Source organism: Esox lucius, chromosome 18 (genome assembly GCF_011004845.1).
Source record: "Esox lucius isolate fEsoLuc1 chromosome 18, fEsoLuc1.pri, whole genome shotgun sequence".
NCBI lineage: Eukaryota > Metazoa > Chordata > Actinopteri > Esociformes > Esocidae > Esox > Esox lucius.
Genome location: NC_047586.1, coordinates 16,860,144 through 16,874,558, shown reverse-complemented (window position 1 = coordinate 16,874,558; position 14,415 = coordinate 16,860,144). Strand labels below are relative to the sequence as shown.

General features: G+C 45.7%; 1 protein-coding gene across 1 annotated transcript in view; it reads right to left on the bottom strand.

Moving 5' to 3' along the window:
* Positions 1-3,413: 3,413 nt before the first annotated feature.
* Positions 3,414-14,415, bottom strand: part of extl3 (exostosin-like glycosyltransferase 3) — a 32,725-nt gene continuing 21,723 nt past the window's right edge. Inside the window, exons 2-6 of the mRNA XM_010882259.5 lie at positions 9,259-11,850; positions 8,488-8,615; positions 4,947-5,091; positions 4,702-4,830; positions 3,414-3,864 (exon numbers count right to left, since the gene is read on the bottom strand). Of these exons, the coding sequence (XP_010880561.1) occupies positions 3,655-3,864; positions 4,702-4,830; positions 4,947-5,091; positions 8,488-8,615; positions 9,259-11,397 (2,751 nt within the window). The 5' untranslated portion in view covers positions 11,398-11,850 and the 3' untranslated portion in view covers positions 3,414-3,654. The remainder of the gene's footprint in view (positions 3,865-4,701; positions 4,831-4,946; positions 5,092-8,487; positions 8,616-9,258; positions 11,851-14,415) is intronic.

Here is a 14,415-nt window from a genome sequence, read left to right as displayed (position 1 = left end):
TCCCTGGTGAGAGAGAATTATGGGTACTTATGCATAACAAGCAGCATTCCAGACAGACGTGTCATGTGCGTCGTGCTGACCCAGAAGCAGGGCTGGACACATGCACCGTTTTACAATTTTACTGTGAAACATTTGATGTTTCCTGCCGAGTAGCAGAGAACTATAGCACCACCCTCCCCTTCCTCTCTAATGGGTGTGGGGATTGGTGATCTCATCACTCGCCCCATCCCTGTGATGTCACAGGCAATAGTTTGGGCGTGTGGCCTTGACCCTCACCCCCCAACTCCTATAGGGTCTGGGTTCTTCGCAGAGCCATGGCGTTTAGTTACACGTAGGTGAGATCCAGACCACGCTGACTAAATTGAACCCTAACCAATTTGCAGTGTCATGGAATAAGCGCCTACAGTGGCTAATGAGCGCTAGGAAAATGAAATGACATGGCATCATACCTGGCGCTTTATAGCTGCAGAACAAAAGGAGACGGGAGTTGGACGACGAAAGAACAAGAGTCTGAGCCACATGTTTTTAACCAACGTTGAGAGATTTTTATTCACTGTCTGGCCTTCAGGGGTTTGTTTTATCCCATCATCAGTCATCAGTCTGGTACAGAACAGGGCAGGCAGTGGTAGGTGCAGGTGCCTGGGAACATTGCCCAGGGTCCTATTCATTAGTGTACACCCCAAAAAGAAAAAAAGATTCAAGTGTTTTTCACAGAAAATGAAAACAAGCTTTTTCATTGGACCAAGTCCAGGTAGTCTTTCCGTGTTTTGGTTGGTCTAGTGCCTAATGAACAACACCCTTGCTATGGGGTGAAACAGTCCTAAGGGCGTGACGTTTCAGAGCACAAACATACAGCCGGAGGGACAGGGAAACGCTTTGAGCACAAACAGACTCTGTTTCCCCATCCCTTTCTCTGTACTAGTGCGACAGGGGAAACCAGCTGGGCTACTGTCCCCCAAGGGACATGGGATGGGGGTTATTGGGGTTGGGACTTCCGTAGTAATGTGTGAGAACCTACCCCCCCACCCCACCCCCCCAAACAGCTGCCACAGGAACATTTTAGGAGTCGGTCGGTCAGACAGGTAATTAAGCAGACAGCATCTGGAGCACTGGAGCACAACCTGAAGCCACTGCATGTGCGAATGCACATCACTGCAAATGGACACAGCAAGTCAAAAATTGGTTTAGCGAGTTCGAGCATGCACCAAGGATCCCATTCTACTTCGAGCGGTCAACGATGAGTGGCTTATCCAGGGTCAGCAGTGCTGCGTTAGGTGAAAAGACTCCGTTGTCCGAGGGGAGAGCTAATGACCAAGATCAAATTTCATTTTATTGCAGACATCTGTCCAGTAACATAACCCCTTCAAAAGAAAGTCTAAGAATATCCTTTTAATATATTCAGTTCAATAAATATACAGAAATGACTGTGCCCATTCTCTCAGTTACCATAAAAGCAGCCTCATAGATTACCCTTCCAGAGTAAAATGGATTCCTATTGCTGATCGACATTGTTGCCTTCTAACATGACTCATATCAAATACAGATTTAGTGTTACAATCTGGACCAGGGGTAGAAAAAGGCCACCTGGTAAGTGATAATTTTTTCTGGGTCAAAATAACTTTTAATCAGCACAAACTCATCCAAAATTGTATTTTTTCTTCTTTTTTTTTTTTAAGAAATCTGTTAGGAAATATCCCCAAGTGATTGTGTCTCAATGTAATCAAGGTATAACATGAATACTTTCAAATACATTTCATTTTGGGGCATTGTCCATTTGCAGTGAACAATTATATATATATATATACACACACATTTTATAATAATTATTACAATAATCCTCTGGGAAGAAAATATCCTGTGGCTGAAACTAGATGGCCAATCCTGGTTTGGATCTGTGAGTTTTATAAATGAAATGAAACCAGGCAAGTATGTACATTAATAAGGGCTGTGGTGCAATGGTGTGTGCTTGGGGGGGGGGGGGGGGGGGCGGGCACAACAGATGTGTACCAGACTACATCCCTTTAATAAGCATTCACATTGTGCTGTTCATCAGCAAATAACATCGTACCTATTTGGCAAAGGAAACATTCATTAAGCATCAAACGTTACTAAATGATACTTGAGGCACCCGACACAGAGACAGTGTACAGACAAGGGTCGTACTTCATGATAGCGTAATCTTTTATGTAATTGGCATGAGGGGCCATGGTGATGAGTGAATGGACACTTCAATACCCCCCCGGGTCCAAATGACTGTGTTGTTCCATTTCCTGGTATTAATGTCTGATATCAATGTAGTGTTTATCCACCATGTTTTTCAACTAGCGTGTCCCTTTTGACACCATCATTTAACAGTCCAGGGAGACGTATCCCATAGATACGGATCTGGGATCAGCTTCACCTCCCCCTTTCCTAACTTTAAGCATTAGTGGGAGGAAATGCTTTATTGACCTGGGCAATTTCCCCTACTCTGTTAATGAACACTTCTTTAGGACTACATAGGAATGACTAATTGGTCATGTAACAGCAACCACACAAAAAAACTACATAAAAACGACAGTAGCCTAATCCCACCTAAATAAAAAATAAAAAAAGGTCACAAATACTCCTGTCAATGCTCATTGACTACAGAAGACCACTAAGATGAAAACACGGAAGTGTTAAGAGTTTGACTTAATAACATTGTAATCTGATGAAGCTTTGCTAATGTCAGGTAATGGATTTCCAATCAAGACGTGACTGACTCCTGGGAAGTGTTAAGTGTGTTTGGCCTTACGGTTCTTTAGTCTCCAACTGCAGTCACCGAGAGACCGTGTGACACACAGGAGACAGTCCGGGGTTAGCTTATGTCTGCCGACAGAAATTAAGTATTGTTTTTCTTGGGGCTTTGCCGGTTCTAGAAATTCTATTTCTATGGGTCAGTCACTTGGAGGCTGTGGTGACTGATAATCTCACGTCAAGATGAGGTTTACGCACAAACACCACATGAAATAAAAAACACAAAACAAAACAAGGCCATCAAATAAAAAACTTGTGCGACCATCAGTGCTTCTCTCGTGGTTTCATATACAGTATATTTATGTAAAATGAGTTTAAAAAACAACAATAACCACAAAACAAGAAGTGCAATGACAAACTGTGTGCCTATGCCCACTTGATTCTCTTCCAAAAAGCGAGAGTCTAGCTAGCGAATCAGGCCTGGCCCACTGTTAGAGTCCACTGTCTTTCTCTGTGTGTCGGTTTAAAACCTGCTAATTTACTTGGCTCGTTTGATTCAGTCTGAGTCATGTTAAATCCTTGCCCTTAGGTGTTAAGTGTCGCCACTCTCCCCCTCTTTCTCTGCAGGCGCACAAAAAGTGGTGCAAAATTCAACTGTAGTGGTTGCTGATGAATAACACATGAACGACAAAAAAAAAAAAAAAGGCTTCTTGATTGGAGGCGTTTCTTCTCAACTTCCGGCCTATCAGAGGTTGTGGTGAAGGTGTTGGGCGAGTCCGAGTGGGTTCAGTCAATTAACTGGAGAAGGATCTTAACCGCCCCTCCCCCTCCCAGAACCAGTCCTCTCCGCTCCCCCTCCCTCCTTTGTCCAGCCCGAGTTCCTCGCTCTCTCTCACTCTGGTCTGCCCAACGTTCCTAGCTGGGCCCGGCCCTGGGCTAGATGAACTTGAAGCACTTAGTCTTGTCATGGGGAAGGCGTGTTTTAAAGAGCACAGAGTCCACACGGAATTGCGTATAAAGTAAAGGCATGTAGCCGTACACCTTGACAAAGAAGTTGATGCACTTGTGGCGCTCGTGGAAGTGCGAGTCGTCATGCGACAGGGCCTGGGGACAGCCGGGGCAGCGGAAGGTCCAACGAGAGGTCACCTAAGGCGGCACGAAAGGGCGAAGGTTATGGGCCGCTTTGCTTAATCACAAAAACAACATAGAAAATTAGTCTTCAAATAACAATATTATTTTCAATGCCAATCCCTAGTCACTCACAATAGGTGTAGCTTCAGTGAGAGTGCATAATAATAAGAAATGCGACCGCTTATGTGGCATATGCCTGGAGCTGGCCCTGTGCCTAAGCTAACATAAATCCTGGAGGCAGGCTATACAGTGTAGTCATTAAAGTGGAAGCTAAGCTCCTCCTCTGAATTTAACACATGACTGTGTGTCAATAGACATAGGTAAAGAATACTCATAGGCACGGAATACCCTTGCATGATTGTATGCCGCAACATCCTAGAGGGAATAAAATTATGTTTAAAGAGTCTCTGAATCTCCTGGAAAATGGAAATGGCTCATTAGTTAGAGGGGTTAACAACTTCCACTACAGGCAATCCTCAGAAGGCTTATCCCAACCAGGACATTTCTGTCAAACACTTCTTCAAAGCATGTCATTCATTCTCTAATTCATTCCAGGAAAATCCTTGGCATAGTCGAGTCTCTGTATTTCAAAGGGGCTAAAACTGAGGGCGGAGAGGAATATTCTGTGTCCCACGACTTCCCGGGCTTGAATGGTATAATTAGCCTGGTAGCCATAAATATGCATATACAATTCAGAAACGTCTCCTAAACATATTTGGTGGGAAAAGCAAATGCAGGTTACAAGTCAATCTAGTCGCTTTGTGATTTACAATGTGCAACAGAATACTGAGCTTGTCAGGTTGACTAATGCTTCGACTGAGCGAGCGTAAATGCTGTGCGTTGCTCACTGACCTTGATCGGGGGCTTTCGTGTGATGTGTGACACAAGGAAGTTCATGGCAATGTCCTCACAGTTGATGTACTCGTCCACCATGTCCCGTATGGCCTGGGGCATCACGTAGGAGTACAGATAGGCATAGTACTGCAGCAGAGAGACAAAAACACACAGGAGACAATCACCAAACAGAGCTGTGTGTAACAGAGGTCAGGGGTCGGAATACGCGTCATGACGGCAAGGGAGAACAGGAGGGCATCTACCTTGTGAAAGAAGGCTGCTCCAGTCAGGACCATAGAGAGTTCACAGGAGTAGTTGGAGTTGTAGAGCCAGGACTGGTGGTTGACGTCCCAGGCATGGAACCTACCGGGGAAGCCCACGATGCGGTCCCTGGCCTCCCGCCACACCCTGGAACACACAACCACAACCAACCCGAGTTAACTAACCGCACCCGGATAAACAGCTGGAAATGAAGTCAGAACAATGATAGAGAGGCTAAGTCCCTATTAAGGCTTCCAGACTAGAAGCTATGGGATGGAGCGGATTTCGGCAATATAGAGCACATTCCTTGTTTCTACGCTTGGATAGAATTCCACCCCCTGCCAAGCGACATTGATGATTTATGGGCAAGTGTGCAGTAACTTGCTGTCTGGAAAACCCTTTATATACGGAGAACAATGAGCTGAGGAGAATTGCATTACAATTTGACCACAATATGTACTTAGTGAGGTCCGTGTAGGCCTATAATGAAAATCATTGAGCTGACAGCAAAGTCTCAGCAGCTTGTCAGCAAGGATGTGATTTATAGACAAGTGTTTAGTATTTGGTCCCTGTAGCGGACATCGCCCAAGCGAGGGAGGTTTCAGTGAAAAGGCAGCTAAGTTGATTTGCTTTGTGATTTTGCCCTGAGTGAGGCTTTAAAAGAAGAAACAAAAACACTAATTGGAAAACAAATGGCCCAGTAAATCAAACCAAAACCCTGTCTTCAAAATCTGCTCCATCTCCAAAGCTTAACCCTGAGTATGCCAACCTTCAACGACGACGAAAGTACAGGAGTGCATCCGACCAATGGGAATAGGCCATTTAATCAACAACCAATTAACATCAAACACTAAAACCCTCAGCACATCTCAAACAAGCAAATGAACACCCCTGCATCAATCAATGAGGAATTCTTTGCAAGCAATGAAAACCTCAAGCATGTAACTGCAAACGTGTTGAATGCGTAAGCAGCACTGTTTATCTAGTTTTGACGTAAGTAGCCTTTTGTGAGCCTAACTCAGTGGCGATGATTGAAGTACTTACATGAGGATATTTCAGTCTTACAGATGAATCCTGACGATGTGATGATTAAGAACAACCATGTGTGAGGCTATGATAACAACGCTAACCTCTCACCACTAGCGATGAATACAGAAGTTTAGCATTGACAGACAGACTACAAGGACATGGTCAGCAAGTGAGGAGTCTGAAATGCTGTGTGTAGTTATCAGACGAGATGTTCTAAATTCCTACTCACGGCAGCACCCACTCAGGAACTCTAAAAGCACCCACCTGTCAATAATAATCTCATATCAAACAAAATTTCCCCATAGACATACGCTAAATACATTCCAGTTGGGAATTTGCTGGTTTCCAGGTGAGGGGATAATTCCAGGATAATTCCATAAAAGTTCAGGATAGTTCATGACTAATGACCCCATTCATATAGTACAGCATTCTACCTGCCAGGACAAGCTGTGAGAGTCATACCCCATTTAACTATAAACAGAGATATATACAGAGAATCACAAGCCAGTAATTAGGCTATGAGCCACAGTCTGGGATTTGGAAAGCTGTTCAATGACCATTTCAACTATTATATTTAACCCATTCATTCTAAAGAATAGTAACTCTTAAATGCCTAAATGCCATTTGGTTGAGACCAAACGTCTGTTATGGCTTTATGGCTATGGCTTTATGTTTCCATTGTTGTAATGAAAAGGCCTATATGATATCTAGGCCTATATGATATACAGGTGCTGGTCATAAAATTAGAAAATCCTCAAAAAGTTGATTTATTTCAGTAATTCAATTCAAAAAGTGAAACTTGTATAATTTATACATTCATTCCACACAGACTGAAATATTTCAAGTGTTTATTTCTTTTAATGTTGATGATTATAACTGAAAACTAATGAAAACCCCAAATTCAGAATCTCAGAAAATGAGAATATTGTATAAAGGTTCAATATTGAAGACACCTGGTGCCACACTAATCAGCTAATTAACCCAAAACACCTGCAAAGGCCTTTAAAACGGTCTCTCAGTCTAGTTCTGTAGGCAACACAATCATGGGGAAGACTGCTGACTTGACAGCTGTCCAAAAGACGACTATTGACACCTTGCACAAAGAGGGCAAGACACAAAAGGTCATAGCTAAAGAGGCTGGCTGTTCACAGAGCTCTGTGTCCAAGCACATTAATAGAGAGGCGAAGGGAAGGAAAATATGTGGTAGAAAAAGTGTACAAGCAATAGGGATAACTGCAACCTGGAGAGGATTGTGAAACAAAACCCATTCAAAAATGTGGGGGAGATTCTCAAAGAGTGGACTGTAGCTGGAGTCAGTGCTTCAAGAACCACCACGCACAGACATATGCAAGACATGGGTTTCAGCTGTCGCATTCCTTGTGTCAAGCCACTCTTGAACAAGACACAGCGTCAGAAGTGTCTCGCCTGGGTTAAAGACAAAAAGGACGGGACTGCTGCTGAATTATGTTCTCTGATGAAAGTAAAGTTTGCATTTCCTTTCCAGAGTCTGGAAGAAGAGAGGAGAGGCACAGAATCCAGGTTGCTTGAAGTCCAGTGTAAAGTTTCCACAGTCAGTGATGGTTTGGGGTGCCATGTCATCTGCTGGTGTGTTTTCTGCTGGTGTGTTTTCTGAGGTCCAAGGTCAACGCAGCCATCTACCAGGAAGTTTTAGAGCACTTCATGCTTCCTGCTGCTGACCAACTTTATGGAGATGCAGATTTCATTTTCCAACAGGACTTGGCAACTGCACACAGTGCCAAAGCTACCAGTACCTGGTTTAAGGACCATGGTATCCCTGTTCTTAAATTGGCCAGCAAACTCGCCTGACCTTAACCCTATAGAAAATCTATGGGGTATTGTGAAGAGGAAGATGCGATACGCCAGACCCAACAATGCAGAAGAGCTGAAGGCCACTATCAGAGCAACCTGGGCTCTCATAACACCTGAGCAGTGCCACAGACTGATCGACTCCATGCCACCCCGCATTGCTGCAGTAATTCAGGCAAAAGCAGCCCCAACTAAGTATTGAGTGCTGTACATGCTCATACTTTTCATGTTCATACTTTTCAGTTGGCCAACATTTCAAAAAAAACATTTTTTGTATTGGTCTTAAGTAATATTCAAATTTTCTGAGATACTGAATTTGGGGTTTTCATTAGTTGTCAGTTATAATCATCAAAATTAAAAGAAATACACACTTTAAATATATCAGTCTGTGTGGAATGAATGTATAAATTATACAAGTTTCACTTCCATTTCACTTGAATGGAATTACTGAAATAAATCAACTTTTTGATGATATTCTAATTTTATGACCTGCACCTGTATATGGTGAAGCAAGTCTAGTATTGTATTTTCAGATGGGGATTGAAAGGACAATTTTCCTCTTTTTGATTTGTCAGTCAGTGACATCAGTTTGTTTGGAACATGCTTTGCTACTGTTCTGCCGTGTGGGTTGATAGTAACAATAAAATATATACACTCAAATAGACCCCAGACCTCCGATGAACTGACCTAAATCCAAACATGATCTCATCGTGGCGGAGGTGGGCATCATCGTCAATGGACAAGATGGCCTCGGTCTCAACGGTGTCCCAGGGCAGGAAGCGGTTGTTGAGGCTGTTCTTCTCCGTGCGCACCACCTGCACAACAGGAGTGTTAAAAGGCTTGTTCAGTAAAAGAAAAACATTCTTGTCATTTTAATTGGCTAGTTCACTGTTAATACAATCCCAACAATGTGCATATCAGTAGTAGATATATCAAGATAAATGGACTTTAAATTCACAGCCAGAAGTGTTTTTGCTAGCTAACCCTCTTTCAAGAGATTTCTAAGGCTAATCTCCCTTTAAAAAAAAAAAAAAAGTAAGTATAGAATGATCTATTAGCATAATTCTATAGTTATGTGGATTTCAAACAGAAGCCCAACCATGGTAAGTCTTCAAACTATCATCCCATATCACCCTTTCCTACAGAAATGTTTTTGCTGTGTTTGAATGTTTTAGTTCTTATCTAACAGCCAGACTTTCCTGTGGACATATTCTCTTTCCTTTTATATCGGCTGGTTTAATTAGGCTGGCTGCCCCGCAACGCAGTAAGGAAAGCTTCAAATTTGCCATTTCAAAGGGAAACAGGGAGAGCAGATCAAATTTGCCTTCAGCAGCGCACGCACTCACAGGTTACACTCCTCCTATTTCACACTGAGACAGACGTACTGCACCCTTCATCTCTAATCCTCCCCCATTTCCCCTTATTTGTTCAGTTCCCGCAGTGACCTCTAGGACTCACCACGATCGGCAGGCCGATGTCTGGCCATAGCAGGTCGTCCGATGGAGGCTTCGGGGAGTTCCACACCACCACCACCTTGTTGAGGTAGGGCAGCCCGTTGAGACGTTCCAGGGAGTTCATCAGCACCTCCTCCCTCTCGTACGTCAGCATGACCACTGTAAACTGCTCCCGGGGCACGTTCCCCCCTAGGGAAGCCTGAAACTCCTTCCCCGAGCCCCCGGTGCCTCCGCCGATGGGCCGGAAACCTGTGCCCGAGCCCAGGAACTTGGCCTCGGAGGGCAGCACGGGGTCCAGCGGTGTGTGGGGGAACAGGTGGAAAGGTCCCGGGGCACGGTTCCACGTCTGGTAGGTGTCGGCCGACGTGTAGGTGAAGTTCCTTAGGAATCGGGGCGAGGCGTAGGGCGGCTCCGTCTCCACAGGTCCAAGGTCCAGGTCGCCATTGTCGGCTAGGTTGGCGTCCGTGCCTGCCATCTTGCCCGCTTTGTGGGGGATCTCCTGGGCGGGCTCCTCGCGGATGGGCGCAGCCGGCACCTGGATGCTTGTCCGGATGCTGGCCAGGATGGTGTTCAGGACGTTCTCCGACGTGGAGAAGTAAGTCTCCCATAGGAAGCGGCCTTGCCGCCGCATGGCAAGCAGGTCGTTGTCCGATAGGCTGCGAAGCAGAAAGTGCAGCTCGGTGATGCGGGGCTTGGGCACCATGATGGTCGCCTCGCTCCAGCGGATCAGCTGATGGTACGGCAGCCGGGTGTGGTCCCCGAGAACCACAGGGATGGCGCCGACCTCCAGGGCCTCAAACAGTCTCATGCCGCAGCCTGCCGAGGCGACCAGCTGACCGTCCCCGGGCGAGATGACCAGGGCAAAGGTGGAGGCCTTGAGGACCTCCAGCCGTTCCTCCCTTTCCCCGCACAGAGCCCACTCCGTGGGTAGGCTGGGTCGCGGGTTCTTACAGGTGAACTCGACAAGCACCTGGTCCAGATGGCTGTCCTGCACCGCCTTGAGTGTGCCGATAATGCGGTCGTCATAGTCGGCCGGAGGGTCTCCTTCCATTTCCTCCTCGAATGACTGGGGTGGCCCCTCTTGTAAGCTGCTCCTCAGGGACTCAACCTTCTCGCCCTGGAATGTGAAAAGATACTTCCTCTTGACGGGCACCTGGGGTGGCACTTCCAGGAAGTTGGGTTCGGAGAGAGCATGGACCAGCGGGGACACCACCAGATCGAAGCCCTCGCGGTACTGCTGCTCCAGGAATGTGGACTGGGCCAGCGCCGCCCTGGCAGTGCTAACATTGTATAAGAAATTCTGTGTCATGGACTTCCTGGAGAGGTGGACCAGGAGGTGGTTGTGCCCATCAGATCTCCAGTAGGGAAGAGCCTTGAGCTGCTTCTCCAGCTCTGAAGGAGCTGGGAGGGGGGAAGAGGGAGACTCCTGCAGTTCCCCCACTAGCACCACGTAAAGACAGGCAACGCTGGGGTTGTCGGTTACATAGATGCTGCTCTTTACTGAGGCCGCGAAGGCTTGCTTTACCAGGGGGTCCAGAGACTCACCCCAGGGGTACGAGGCCGTGTCGTACACGTACACAGGGAAGCCCGAGGTCAGTGGGCAGCGGGCGTAGTCGAAACAGGAGCGCAGTCGGCATGCTCGGAACGACCTGGGCGGGGGCAGCCCAGGGTCATCCTTGTCGGGTATTAATCTCACCGGCAGCGAAAGCTTGGGCTGGTTCTGGGCCATCAGCTCTTTGTACGAGTGCTCCGTCTGACTGATGACGTTTTTCAGCTGCAGCAGGTCCTGCTTGGCACTGTCGATGCTACGCTTGCACGCCTCGATGCGCAGGTTAAGCCGGGCGATCTCCCCGTTCAGCTCCTGCCGCTTGGCCTCCAGCTGTAGTAGCTCCTCGCTGACCGACTCGCGGATGCGGCACAGGTCCTGCACGTGTTTGGCTTCGCACAGTTCGCCGCCGGGCCGCGGCCCGAAGATGCGCTTCTCCGGGCCGCCAGCTTCGTCGATGGTGGTGAGGTAGTAGTGGGCGATGAGCGGGAAGAAGACGAGGATGAAGAAGAGCATGAAGCTGAGCCAGGTGAGGCGCACGCGCCGCAGTACCCATGGCTGGCCACCAGCCCCCACCCCGCCGCCGTTACGCTGCATCACGGGCACAGGTCAGCTCAGCGCTCTACTAGTCCACAGAGATCAGCGGCCATGGTGCCACCTCGTCGGCATGGTGAAATAGTGTGACCGCTAAACCATCACAGGTACCCATTGAATTGTTTTGTACTTATATGTAATGGAAGTAGATCTACTTTATCTTGGTTTTCCCTTACGTATTAGATGCAGGGGATGTTTAGCGTTGTCCCGCTGGTGTGCCATAGCTGAGACGAGTCCACGCCATCGTTCTATGTTCCAGTTGTGTTCCGGACCTATGCGAGCAGGGTGTTGGGGAGAGGGAAGCCCTTCGGGGGAATGCTGGGGAGGATGGCATGGCCAGTTAAAGTTCTGCAGAGTGGCATCATGGGTGAGGTGCTCCTAATCTGATCGTGCCCATTTCCTGGGTCCTTGGTCGGTCGGTCTGTCAAGTTCTCATTCAACAATGAATAACAAAACCTGGGACAGACAAAGAAGAACTGTCAAAATGAGAATATGCAAGTTTACTTTGTTGCCATTCTTACATATCAGAAAGATAATGTAAAAGTCCCAAACATGGATGACTTGCATGAATAAAATTCATAGATGTAACATTGGACATGTGCAAATGTGACTGATTTTGTAACTTCTTTATTAACTTTAAACATTCTCACAGTAACACAAGCTAGGCAACGTGTGTCCCCCAAATGCATATTTGATGATTCAACAATGATACGCTGTCATGATAACATTGCATACTAGCCTTGTTCTCATTTCTTTCCACAAGCCTGACACAAAGATCAGTTACTTCTGATAAGCAGCACTGGCTGTACTTGATCAAAACTGCTGACACAAGGTAAAGTCCCCCCAACAGTTTCTCCTCCATCCAGGCAACATCCTAATTAGGAACTAAGGCATTTTCCTCTTCACTGACTTTCACAGACTAAATCACTTACAAGGCAAGTCTTCCACTTGAACAGCTTGTTTTCTAAAGAGACCACAGAATCACAATACCAACTAGGTTACTCTGTGTTGGGGGAAACACTAACAACAAAGGTTTGTATTTACAATCAGCAGACCATTAGTAGACAGTTCAAAGTGCAGATAACAGAGACCGACAGATTAAACAGCAAGACCATTCACGGAATGGAGAAGGGACCAAAAAGGACATTTTGGGCATTAGTCCTCAGACAAGAATAAAAATAGTCTGCTCTCTGGGAGGCTAAAGATATAGAGGCATGGAACACAAACTCATCAATGCTGGTTTGCATCAGTCTCTGGGAAGGCCACAGAAGACAGGAAAGAGGACAAAGCTATACCTTTTTTTCCTGAAGATAATAGTGCAGTGTAAGGGTACCTATTAAGTCCACCAAAATCTAAGCCTTGATGATCGAGGCTTTCAAAACAAAGTGCTGATAAAATTCAAGATGAATCTCTAATTTGAAGTTTGAAGTATGAAATCAACTGCAGAATATCTTCTTATCAGGTAACGATATACAGTGAAGTACGGGACCTTATATAGACACGTGTGCCTTTCTAAATCAATTGAACTTGCCAGAGGTAGACTCCAATCAAGTTCTAGAGACATCTCAACGATGGTCAAAGGTCAGAGGACGCATCTCACCTCAATTACGAGTGAAATGGCAACGGACCTGAATCCTCATGTACATGAGATATATGCCTGTTTTTATTTTCCATAAGCTGGCACAACATTCTATACATTTGTTTTTTGCTTCTTCATTATGTATTATTGTGTGGACTGATGGCAAATACATAAATTTATTCAGTTATCAATTTGATCTAGAACACAACAAATGTAGAGGTGGTGAAGGGGTCCGAATGCTTTTCAAAGCCATTACACTATGCTCAACGAGCAGTTCGTATGTTGCCATCGTCAGGCAACTACTGAATAATTCTGAATTCCACCAAATGAGCCGCCGTGTTTATTCACTTCTTGTATTATGAAGGAACCTTTTCAGTGCAATATAAACACATGCCAACCAATTAATCAACACCATGCATGTGGTTGATTTACTTAAGACAAAAATACATTGAAATCAGGCCTACATCCTAACACACATCACTTTGTGCTCTGACAGCGCTACCAATACAGAATCGTTTTCAGATAGAGTTCACACTGACATAATATCCCATAAGACAAAGTGATATTCAGTACCTTTCCTCCTTGCCAAAAGGTTCAGTTGTTGATAAGCCAGTCAGATGCCGCCCCCCCCGATAACTGAGCTGGTGCACTTATCGGGATAGTGTAAGGCCTTTGCTGCAGAATTCCCACTTCCACGGTCGCCTTCTGGACAAGTCCCAACTGGACAATTTCACAGCTCATGATGCCAAGAACATCTTTCCCTGGATTTGTTGCCAGGAATAAAAGGAATTCCCCCCACTGATTCCATCTGACTGGGCCTCCAACACACACAGCCTACCCCCTTCCCCACAGAGACAGCCTTTTGGCGATTCATATACTCAAGAATTGAGCAGAATGAGTGAGCATCTAGCACAAATTGGCATACAGTCATCCATGAATTCTCCCGTCACGGATTCACGGGATTTCCAGTGTACAAAAAAAAAATATTTATCAGAGAGCTGACAACACTATGAAGCTCTGTCTCCTTACTGTCCACCAAGATGATATAAGGAAGGGGATTGTGGATTGGTGCGTGTGACCCCCCCCCCCCCAAAAAAAAATTAAAAAATAAGTAGCCACGACTCAACTATAAACATGTTCATTAGCATGCACGCACATACATACAACTGGTCAGGTGACATTTGGCACACAAGGTCATGGATTTAAATGTTGATAACCTATGACAACTAGTGCAACTTGGACTAAACATTGGTGAATTATTTTGTCATAGACCAGCATTTATAAAATTCCACTGATTGGCCCATGGGGCAGTTTATCATTCATGGGGGATGACAGGTACACTTTTGCCTTATTTATATTGTGTTTTAGATTAGATTCTACTTTATTGTCATTGAACAGTACATGTACAATATAATGAAATGCTGTTTGTGTACAAGTGGAAT